The sequence below is a fragment of the Callospermophilus lateralis genome, chromosome 17 (genome assembly GCF_048772815.1).
Source record: "Callospermophilus lateralis isolate mCalLat2 chromosome 17, mCalLat2.hap1, whole genome shotgun sequence".
NCBI classification, from domain to species: domain Eukaryota; kingdom Metazoa; phylum Chordata; class Mammalia; order Rodentia; family Sciuridae; genus Callospermophilus; species Callospermophilus lateralis.
Window position 1 is genome coordinate 25,817,745 of NC_135321.1, and position 12,470 is coordinate 25,830,214.

General features: G+C 38.5%; 1 protein-coding gene across 1 annotated transcript in view; it reads left to right on the forward strand.

Moving 5' to 3' along the window:
- The window catches only part of Skor2 (SKI family transcriptional corepressor 2), a 35,026-nt gene extending 32,826 nt beyond the window's left edge, over positions 1-2,200 (forward strand). The window contains exon 7 of the mRNA XM_076837157.2: positions 2,138-2,200. Within this exon, the coding sequence (XP_076693272.2) occupies positions 2,138-2,200 (63 nt within the window). The remainder of the gene's footprint in view (positions 1-2,137) is intronic.
- Positions 2,201-12,470: the final 10,270 nt, after the last annotated feature.

Below are 12,470 nucleotides of genomic sequence, written 5' to 3' on the forward strand. Positions count from 1 at the left end.
AAATTGCTACATTGTTATTTATGGAGGAAAAAAAACACACAAAGGAAAGAAAAAGGCATTTTGACTTAGCTGTGAGAATAGGGACCTCTTGGCACTTTTCTTTGAGTTAGGATAAATAGTTTACACATTTGTATGGTGACTCATGGTGATGTTGACTTATCTCTCATAGTGCCTGGCACAGAACAGACAATAAATCTGTGACATCCAATCCTGATGTTGAGGACTCTTTCTAAATGTGAAAGTGTCACAATCCAGGTGCGGTGGTGCACCCCTGTGATCCCAGAGACTCGGTAGGCTGAGGCAGGAAGATCACAAGTTCAAGGCGAGCCTTAGCAACTCAGCAAGATCCTGTCTCAAAATAAAAATAAAAAGGGTTGGGAAATGCAACTCAGTGGTAGAGTGCTCGCCTAGCATGTGTGAGGCCATGGGTTTAATATTCAGTACCCCTCCAAAAAAAAAATTATGGGTAACTCATTGTGCCCAAATATATCATTTATGGTTATCCTAAATAATTGCATTCAAGACTCTGTTCTATTACACATCTATCCAGAGAGGTGATTCATGAGCTTTGGCTTATTGCAGCACACACCATAATGGAAAGGCAAGATTCAAGGGTGTCTCTGTTAACAGCAGGTGTAGCATGACCTCCAGTGAAAAGAAGAGGTAACAAGAGTAGGTCCCTGGGTAACGGTCCTTGTCATAGTTAGCTAGCTGATCTCAGCCCACATCCTAAGCTATGAGATTAGAACACTGAACTTTTTATGTCGCTACATGAATCATTAATGTCAAGGCTGCTATCTATGTCTTTATCAGACATGTGCCCATCCAATGTGTTTCATTTGTGATTGTGCATCAAAATAGGGGACTCTTTTAATTTTCTCCTTTTTTCCCCATTAAAAAGATTATTTGGTTCAATTGACCTATTTTTATGGTAAAAAGGTCCAGCTCACCTTAGTCAATTGCATCATTGTGTAAATTTGAAGCTCCTTTCCATTAATAAAGATTTTTATTTATGGACTAGTAGATCAAGACAGTAAGACATACCAATGTGCTGGGAATGTGGAGATGTACATCACAGAATTCAAATATTTTATTCTCCTTCCTCTTTTGAACTAACATCCATATTTTCTTTTTTTTTAACATCCATATTTTCATGTTACATTCTTTTTTTTTTTTTTTTGGTACCAGGGATTGACCTCAGGGGTGCTTAACCACTGAACCACCTCCATTGTTCTTTTTTTTTTTGTTGTTGTTTGTTTATTTTTAATTTAGAGACAGGGTCTCACTGAGTTGCTTATTGCCTCATTACATTGCTAAGAAACTTGTAATCCTCCTTCCTCAGCCTCTCTCCCAGACAGGTGTGCACCATCACACCGGCTTTATGTTACATTCTAAAAGGCCAAATATGTATTTCTTAAATAATACTTAAAATAGATAAAATCTTTAAAAATCTTGAGTTTAGTCTTGTAATGATGCAGGTGGGTAACACAATGATAAAGGACTTTAACTGAGGTTAGAGGAGAGGATAACCATTTAAATTTTCCAATGAAAATATGATGGGTTTTCATTAACAACCTCAGTATTCAAAAGTACTCTTTGAGTTTATCCAGGTAGAATTCTGAAGGGTCATATTTTCCATTCACTACAATTTTTTTTTTCTGGTGCTTCTTATCAGTTATTGGAAATTTACCCAGAGTAATCGTTTGTGTTTAGTTTTACTTGTGATTTATAATGATATTATATTTTATAAAGAAATCACTCAAATAAACTGAAAGATTGCACTGAACTAGTTTGTAATCACATTTTTGTTGTGACTTTGGACATATAGTATTGTAATTCACTTTTCAGATCTAAAATAAAAAATAATAATACCACAGTATTAAATGAAAAATTTCAAAAACTTTTTAAAATGAAGTATTACCTGTTAACCTCAGGGACTAGCTGGAGCAGCAATCCACTGTGGGATTTAAATGGGACTTAGGAATGCTGTACCCTCAGAAGTTCCTACTGCTGAGCAGGTGGGGACCTTCTCCTTGAAGTTTCATTGACATTCAAATTGTTAGGCATGATGACAGGTCTCCACTACACATCTGCCTCCAAAGCAGCTCACCTGGATGGTTTTGCTTTTGTCTTACAGATCCCCTATGCAGCAAGCTTGATCAGGAAAGAAAAGCTTGGTGCCCATCTCAGCAAAAGCTAAAAGGTGAGATCGCCAGAGGAAAGAGATTTTGAACAATCCATGTTGTTATTGCTGACTGTACTCTTGATTGATGTATTTGAAATACCCCAAGGGATTCGTAAAGTTGTATCCTGTGTTTAAGTCAATACACTGATGAGCTTTACTATATCTGGGAATGAGACTTGATATGTGAATGACTAAGTGCTTCTTATAAATTCCACAGAAAATTCCTGAAAGTAAGGAAATTCTCTACTCAGTCTGCAGAAGTGATGCTCATTCTATCTTAAGATTTTCTGCTCTTTAGGGTTCTCTCTGACACCCTTGTTTCTACCCCTTGGAAATGTCAGCAGTCATGCTTTTATCGTATCTCATCTTTTCTGTCTTTCCTTTGTTTCTGAAAGGTCTTCCTGAAGTCTGACTTTCAGTGGGTCACTGCAGATGGTGATATGAACAATTAGGGGGCAGTTTGAGACCTTCTGTTCGTTCTTTCTCTGAACCTATAAGAGTTTTTCTATGCTAAAGCCAGATTCAAAGTCACATCCTGCAATAATTTAAAAGACAAATATTCTGAACTCTTAAGGAAAAAACTATGAAAATTCACTGATTTTATTCAGAACATGCCTAAGCATTTCCAAAGTGACTTTTTGATTCCATGAAAAAAGACATATGTGTTTATTAGAATTATAGGAATGCAAAAACTAGGACATGATTGTTTCTATACCCATATATTGAAATGACAATTGAATTTACTAAATCAGGGGAAAAAATCCAGACCAGAGGGTAGAATTTCTCATTGCTCATGACCAACTAGGATTGTGGCCATTTATCAGTTCAATCCATTCCCAGCAGAATAATTTTTCCTACTCCTTCCCTCTGGAACATGTTTTCAACTCAATAGGATTTATTGGGATAAAAAAAAAAGAAGAAGAAAGAAAAAAGAAAATTCCTCCCAATGCAGTCTCTCAATTCTTCTGCCTATCATGTTTCCTGTTCCAGGCACAGATGACAATCCTACTTCTTGCCATCATCTTTATTAGTGACCATTTTCAGTATTTGTCTTAATTGTAATGATAATGCAATTTCATCAGGCACTCTAAGCCCTCTCCCAAACATTCTCATTTGTACACTTTCCGTTAATTTTACAAATGGGGAACTGAGGCACAGGAAAGAAAGATGTGATATGCTATGTCCATGCTGAAAAGCCAAGAAGAGATTCTAGGGCTCTCCACTTTAGAAGCTTGTACCCAACACATGAACTTCTTATCCTCAGTGAACAGATGTTTCTGCAACAGAGATGCCCAGATAGTAAATCGTTCTGATTCCATCACCACGGAATGATACACAGATGTGCCTGAGTTTGGCTCTATTCTATATATTAAAGTATTTGTATTAAGTCTGAAGTTGACTTTGGATGATTTCTTTCCCATTATAGTTAGACGAGTTTTGCACCAGCAGTGTGAAATGAAAAATTTAGAACATTTAGATTCCAGAGTATCAAGATTCAGAGTATCAAGATAATCAAGGCAAAAAAGAATGATCCAAACTAATTCTGATAATACCACATGTATAATAGTCAAAAGTGTCAAACTAATCTTCTTTCAAATAAAAGATGAAATATTAACACATGTGTTTCAAAATAACCTTTTTGTTGAAGTGTAACACATTCGGCATAGTCTACATATCATAAAGTCATATGAGTCATGAAGTCTCCAGATCAAAGTTCAATGGATTTCCACCTAAAAACTCAATTTTTACATTTGTAGCACCCAGTAAGCACCTGGTGACCCCATATCCAGTTTCTCCCACCAAAGACAATTTTGCCTGCTTTTGAACTTCATACGAAGGACATGGTATAGAATGTTCTCTTGCGTCTGGCTTTTTTTACTCAGCATTTGTGAGATTCACCCATTAGAGTGTGGTTTGATTTATACAAAGGAGCTTCAATAAACTCTCCTTTTACTCTTTCCACTTCCCCAACTCATCTTCCCTGCTTGTCAGGCAAGTGCCCATCTTGCACCTACCAAATGAAGACCCGCCGCCCTGAAACCACGCCCCTGATGGTTATAGAGCGAACAGCGAGGTGGAAAAAAAAAAGAGATTGATTTGTGTTTAGTAACTAATGCTTCCTCCATGCTGATTTTGTTTCCATCTTTGCAGACAACAGGGATTTCTCTAAGTAGACCCTGGTGCTTTCAGAAGATTAGTGGTTACTTAAATGCTTAGCTAAATCAGCCAGGCAGAGAATCATGGCCATATTGTTAGAGCCAGTCTCTGATTCTCAACATGCCAAGCCTGCAAGGAGTTACCCCAAGAGAGATTACAAAATAAAAATCATTACACTAGGGGAGAGAGACAAATTCTGTCTTGCTGAGTGACCACAGGTTTCCAAATTAGGGATTGATGCATTAATGTCTTATGCAAGAGTGACCCTTAAGGTGGTATGCTGTGTTCTTGCCACCCAGTGGATTCCAATATGACTATTAAGGGGAGGAAGCTTTTCAAAACCACAGGCAATCCACTTAATAAGCTGAGCAAGTACTGCCACATATCACTGCTCCACAAATCTTTTTTACCCTGTGTTAGAACATAAGAAATTCCATGTTGAGTCAAAGGAAACAAACACCCCAGCCAAGATACTGACTATATAATTCATCAGAAGAGCCAAGTTACTGTGATTAATGATATCACCTTAAAAGTTGAGGCATATACACATAATACTCTTAAGTTGCCCTCGATAACTCCTTGAGTACTCATTACCCATGGATTTATTTAAACTTTTCTTCAACCTAGGCATAGTCCCCTTTGGGGCAATAAATTCTATTTGTTTAGCTACCAGCTGTGTAAAGTGTAGTTTGTTTAATTTATCTTCAAGTCACCTCCTAAAACAGGCCCTATTAGATCAGACATTGTTCTGCTCTGTGTATTTGTCGCAACAAGAGCTCATGAGTACAATAGAAAGGATTTGAAGAACATTTCAGAATGTCTTTGTGTTTCACAGTTTCATCTGAGTCTGTTTTTAAGCCCAGAATTATTCCTAATGGTCTTCCTTGACTCTACTTATTTCTGTGCCTGCAAAGACACCCCAGTATCATCTGTGTGAAATCTGTGCCCCAAATAAAAATGGCATGATGTCAACACTAATTTATTACTTTACATTTGTTTTCTTTCAAGCACCTTTAAGCATTTTTCAAATATCATTCACATAACAGGTTGAAACACCTGTCTTTGACCAAAAAGAATTAAATCATTTTCCATAATGAAAAGAAAATTAGAGAAGATGACTCATTTCTAGTTATATACATAACTATAAATAGTTATCTAAATAACTATAAATACCCATTGACCAGGTTGGAAATGATAACTATCATTTATCAGGCACTAATTATGCCAGATCCTGGGCTAAATTCTTGGCTGCATTATCTTAAAATTTCCTCATCTGTAAGTTCTTTTGACTCTATAATGTAGAGTTCCCATTTCATAGAGGAAAACACTGAAGCTCCGAGAGGTCATACAGCTAGCAAGTGACATGTCTGTTTGACTCAACAGCCACTTTCTTGCCTACCTTGAATCCTTGGGCTGGTGATGAGGATGATGAGGTTCTAGATTGGTTACTTCCCATGTTATCTTAATGCTATCATTTAGAGTCTTTGAATCTCACTCTCATCTAAAAATCATGTGTGAATGAGTCCAATCAAGGTATCTTTCAGCTCTAAAATTTTGGTAATCACTATGCATGACAGTCTTCTGCCATGTTCTCTGTGCTCTCCTGCAAAGGGGCTGCTTTATCAAAGCCAGGTCAAGATCAAGTGTAATGGTCAAAGAGATGTCCACCTATATTGCCTCTTGTATGCATGTTTTCCATCATCAATTACTACTTTGCATCCTCTTGGAGAGTTGGAAAATATGATGTCTCCCCTTTGTTGAGAATATTTACCTCTTTGGTAAATTCTCATTACTTTTACTTCACTTCTGGAATAATTGCTGTAAAAGTAGTAGCAAGAAAAAATGTCTGAAAAGAATATGGAGGGTTTGTAGTTGAACCCTGTGCTTTCCTTTGGGGTGACCAAAGATAAAAAGGGGAAATAATATATCCATTTCTCTCACCTTTAGTTAGAAACGACAGGACCAGTTCCTTTCAAGAATCTCTATTGAGAATAATGATGTGCCCCCATTGTTCCCAGCACTTTGAATTCATGGGTTGTCTTAACCATCAACCCATTGAAGTCAGTACTTCTCCCTTCACCATCCTACAGCTGAAAAAGCTGAAGAGCAGAGAGATGAGTAGGTTGTCCGTGGACTTACCACTAGGAAGGGGCAAGACTTGAGCAAAGCCAGCTGGTCCTGCAGCCCATTCTTCATCTGCCTCTGGTTTGTAACCTAAAATCATGATCTAATTCACCTCTTCCATTATCCATTATAAATATGCAGTTAACAACCTGATGATCTTGTTGATTTCGAATTATAAAACCTCCGGTCATACTTCTACAGTTTCCCTAATACCTTAAGACAAGAAAAATAAATAAAACATGGACCATCCCAGCAAAGCCATCAGGGCACCAGAGCATGGAATTGCGTCTGCCATTTCACTGTGGGCTGTCTTAATGTTTGTCCAACAGCAAACCAGAGCTTCTGGAACTAGCCAGATGGCTTTACGGTAAGGAAGGTGTAGCAAACCAGCACATTCTGATTTAAGAGTTCTAGTTTGGTTCAGAGTCATCTGAGATGCAGAGCATAAGTTAGCAGACAAACATGGAAACAGGAAGATGCTTTCATATTTACCTTTTAATAATGAAACTGCACTAAAAATGTCTTCCCTTCAGCGTGCAGTAACCATCATTTTACGGGTTTGAAAATTCTCTGCCTGTGTGGCACTCGGGTCATTGTTCTGTCTTTTGTTTTATTCCAGGTGCACACATCCACTTATTCTTGTTCTCTTGTAAAATACAGCCTGCCACTGAGCACTTCTGACCTGCAGAAAGACTGCACACTGAAAGGGCTTGGGAATCCAATACAAAATCAGGTTCGGGAGAACCCAAGGACAAGTGACCTCAAAGCAGCATGGACAACCATGTAAAATAGACTGTAGCCATTCATTAGTGGGGGGAGGGGGGAGCCAACCAGAGCCGTCAATGCTTGTCGCATCTTTTGGTGGAACCAAAGTTTGAGTATTTGTGTTTTTAAAGGACAACCGAACCCAGAGCGTGGGAAGTGCTGTTAGCCAACTGGCTGGGTGGGAAATCCACAGACAGTCCCAGGAGAGACAGCAGCTCTATACAGTTGTCTTTTACTTTTGAAGAAGTGATTCTTAGTGGAAAGAAGACAGAAGAACTGTCCCGGGAGTGGGGATCGTGTTTCTTTCGACAGACTGGGAAGATGTCAGCTCTACAAACCTGCTTTTCATGGCAAACTGGACAGACACACGTGGCCCCTTCCTCTCTGGTCCTTTGCCTGCTGTATGAATGAAGATTGTATTCCTCTGGAAATATTTTACAATTTAATATTGAGTGTAATTAAGAATATAATCATGTTATCAAAAATGGTATTTAACTCTGTTGTAGTTTCTTTAACATTCATGTGGATAAAAAGTCTATAATAAAAAAAACCTATGAAGTAATGGTTGTGTTTGTGTGGTTAAGTGCACATTTGCTTGGGGGAAACTCATGAAAGTTATTGTATTTCACAATTATTTTAGCATACAATGTTTGAATAAATTATTTTTAAAAGTAGAATTCCTTCAAAAATGATTATTAAAAACTAAATTAGCCTCTCACTCTAATCAGCATATGGAGACCTCTCCATAATGTTATGATCTTTGTATAGGTAAAGTGATGTTCTAAATTCCTGCCAGGCTCTTCCAACACTGTCAGTGAGAGAGATGATGTTGTGACGTTACAACTAAGTCCATGCATTCATGTTGTGCCATACATTCAGCCTGCTGGATAGGATAAATAGAAGCATCAAAATAGTGACCCCCTTGCAGTCAAGATTTCTAAGGGAACTCTGCCCTTCAAAAAAAAGTCCACTGTGAACAACCTCCCAACCTGAAGTTACCAAAGACTATCCTAATTGAAGATGCATCTCAATACTGACATCCTCTGGCAGATTTCAAAAGTAATTTAAAGGGCATCACCATGATATTTAATACATTTCCTCCACCAATTCTATTATCATAAACTAGCCAATGAAGTTCCACAATTTACCTTTGAGCTACACAAATGTCTTTCTCTTGGCTACCACATTTCATTAGCTTTTCATTGCTGTAATAAATATCTGAAAAAAATCAACTTATAAGAAAAAAAAAGTTTGTCTTGGCTCATGGTTTCAGAGGTTTCAGCACTAGTCTGTTGGCCATGCTCCCTTTGGGCCTGTGATGAAGTAATGCATCATGGTGGGGAGTGTAAGGAGAAGGAAACTGCTCACCTCATGACAACCAGGAAGCAAAGAGAAAGAGTAAGGGGTCAGGGTCGTGTTACCCCTCCAAGGGAATGCCCCTAGTGACCTAACCTCCTTCCACTAGGCCCTACATCTTAAAGTTTCTACCACCTTCCAAAAGCTCCACAGACTGGCCTCCACTGTTGAGAATATAAAACTTCATTGATGCTTTCCAGTTCTCCATCTAAATTCTAAGCTCCAAATCTCTCCAATCTGCACATCTCTCCCTGGGGTCATTCAAGATCCAAACTATAGTACACATTACTAAGGAAGGAAGAATACTCACTTGTGATTTTCTTCCTATCTCATGAAGGATGAGAAGACGCATCAGGGAAGGGCTGTAAACCAAGTACTAGTATGTGAGGACAGGCTCTTATTGACCACTGGAGGAAATTAATATGCAGATGCTGTGACAAAGGATATTCACACTGAGCCACTCTTCCAGGGCTTGGAATGGCACATATTTTTAAAACTAACCAAAAGTGTCATTCTTTTATTTCTAATACAACTTTAAGTGCCTCAGAGTTATTAGTGCACAAATATCAGTACATGATTTTACAGCAAATGGGAAACTAGAATCAGATAAATCAATAGCTATGTCTCAAGAGTCCTGGAGTTGTTAACCATGGCATAGCTCTGAATTGGGTTAACAGCCATGTCTGGTGCAGATAACACCATTGGCTTTCACTGTTGAGAATCTAAAACTCCACTGATGCTTTCCAGTTCTCCATCTAAATTCTAAGATCCAAATCTTTTCCAGCTTAATATCTCATCCTGAGGGCTAAAGGATTCCTGATGTCCTTATTCCCATAGTCTTAGAACTTCATTTCTTAAAACATTTTTATCTGACCCAGTCTGTGGGCTGCTACAAACACAAGAACCTACATCTCTTCCATGCAACCATAAAGTGATACACTTTGGGAGATCCAACATATGACATGGAAATGTGTCATTTACTCCTGCACATTTTCTCATCAAGGATAGTGAACACCTTTCCTTATTCTTGTAATGCTCAATGCTTTTAAGCTGGAACAGAAAGAATTTCTTCCTAAAGCTGGATATGACTGGGTTATCTGAGCTGCCTTGTAGAAACAGACAGGACATCCATCTAGACTGCTGCACAGAGCTAAAAATAAAGCCACTCTTCAGAAGGATGAACAAAATTCTTGGCTCTCCAAAATGACAGCAGAAAAATACTGTGCCCTTTTCTTTGACTATTTTGTCAGGACAGAATTCCAAGGTCAACCCAAATACAAGCTAATGAAGAATATAGGCAATGCAAACAAAATTCTCTATTTTAATTTCAAATTAAATTAGAAGATCAGAAAAGACCATAGAAAATCAAAGCCAAAAAAAAAAAAAAATCTGGCCCAACCAATAAAGTATTTTCTGTTGGGGCAAATTAGACATTTCAGACTGATGCTTTCAATCCTCAGAATGCCTGAGTAATTGCATGTCTGTTTGCCACAGGCAAGGAGAGAGGGACATCACATCCCAATTTCCTAAGATTCTGCAATGAGTGTGGCTTCAGCTCTGTGGAAAACAGAGGGAAAAACTCTGCTAGCTACAGGGGATATGGTCAAACTGACAGGAGCTCTGTCATTTAAGAGTTAAGACAGCTTTGGTCAGCAGTGAGGAAGATCAGAGAAAAGCAACACTGTGCATGGTAAAAATGTGTGACCATGTCATCTAATGGGGCCCTCTAGCAGACCCCAGGTCCCAGGGGGTGAATGCCTTGGTCTCCCTCTTCCAAGATAAGTGCACAAAGCTGATTCACCCTACAAGGGTGAACAGACACCCCAAACCAAGTTTATAATTCTACCCTCTTTGGTGAGGAGACCAGGGGTATTTCAGCTCACCATCTTCTGCTAATCTTTAGCATGGTTCCTGTCATATTGTAGCTACACAAAACATTTTTGCCAACTGAGTTAAGGGAATCTCATTTATTTTATATGAGTCAATCTTCATAGCAGATCATTCTATTGTTATTGTTCTGAATTTTCTCTCTCAAAGAATGTTGACATTTCATTTGGTTTCAAGTGACCATAGGTGGCAAATTGCTAGTTGCCCTCCATTGGTATCCACACTCAGGTGGCAATATATTTAAATAAAGACTGCCTTTTCTGGGCTTACTTGCAGTTAGGTGTGGTCATTGACTGTATTCTGGCCAATGGGATACAAAGTGGAAACAAGGAACTTTTAGGAAGGTCTCTTCAAAAAAGGTTGATTTAGTTAAGAAATATTTCTTTATTCCCTTCCCTTTCCTTATATGTGGCATATTGGTCACAGTGATGCAAAGCTGACTAAAATATCAGGTAAAGATACAGAATGAGGATGGATCCAAATTTGGTCTGCTTCTAGGGCAAGACAGGAACTGGGTTGGAAAGGCACACTGTCCAAAGACTTAATGGATTCAGTGTAATACAAGCAGAGATGTGACCAGGTGCATAGGCAAGATCCAACAAGGAAACAGAGCTCAGCAGGGCTGGCAAGCTCAAGAGCAGTAGGTAGTTGGTCATCATTATTCACAACAAGGAGATCCTACTACTGTTTGCATGGCATTTGTGGGCAGCTTCTAGCCTTGAGAAAACACATCACTGAGAAGAAAGTGGGGTGACAAGAAGTAAGCCCAGTCCTAGACTCCAGGATGTGATAGGCAGAGAGCTCTGGCTCAGGAGCACAGAAGTTCAGCAAGGTAAACTTGGGAACTCAGGTGACAGCACAGGAATCCCAAGATTTGAGCTGGTAACCTCCACACAGGACCAGGAGAGAAGAGCTAAGACTTTCTGTATGCAGCCTGACTCCAGTCTTGATTTGAACTCTGAAACTGAGCTGCAGTTTGAGGAGGAGAGATGGAAAGTGAACTGATTTTGACCTACAACAAAAGGTGCTGGAAAACTCTTGAGAACCAAAAACACCTTCCTGTAGATGGACACATATTTCCATGCCAGGACGAATATACAGATAATTTAGAAATAATAAATTCATGTTACCTAAAGTAAATAATCATTCTGAAAAACCTTGATTCTGTACTGAATTAAGAATTTCCCTGAAAGCATTGTTAACGCCTAGAGTTTTCAATAATAAAACTCATCCAACTTTTACATCATCTCACTATTAAGGACAGTGGCTTCCTGGATGACTGTTAATGATGGTTTTCTTTATTATATTTTAGACCATTTAGCAAAGTTTATTGATTTATACTTCCTTGTAATTAGTTGTAGTGATTAAAATAGCTTTTATGGCTCTCTAGAGATTGTCTTTTTAAAAGAATTGACATTTCCCCCAAATTGTGTGCTTTAAAACATGGTTAAATACTGTTTGAATTCAGTACTAAACCATCATTGGTGAAACTGTGATTTTTATATGTTCTTTTCTCCTCCCTGTACTTATCTGGCACTATAATACAATTACTTGGCAGCCAATAATAATAACGGCAGCCAACTTTCATCAAGTGTTTACAGGAAGCTGAACATTGTGTTAAGTGTCTTAATGCATTATTTCATTTAATCCTCTCAACAACCCTATGAAGTAGGGATGATTTAATTGAAACTTGGAGTTAAGGCACTCAGAGCATAAGTGGCAAAGCAGGAATTCCAATATAGGGCCACTGTGACTTCAAAATCTCTGCGTTTAACCACTCAACTCCACTGCTCACTGCCAAATGAACCAAGCAGAAACCCATCTACCCAGAAGTGTATCAGAAGTCCCTAGGTTGACATCATTTGAATGGTGCTGGAAAATCTCTTACCAATCTCACTTGAAGCTGAAATTCCATGCTTAGCATGATGACTGAAAAGATAAACACTCAAAGACAGTGTTACTCAAAAAGTGGTCTGCCAAAGAGCTAAAAATATAA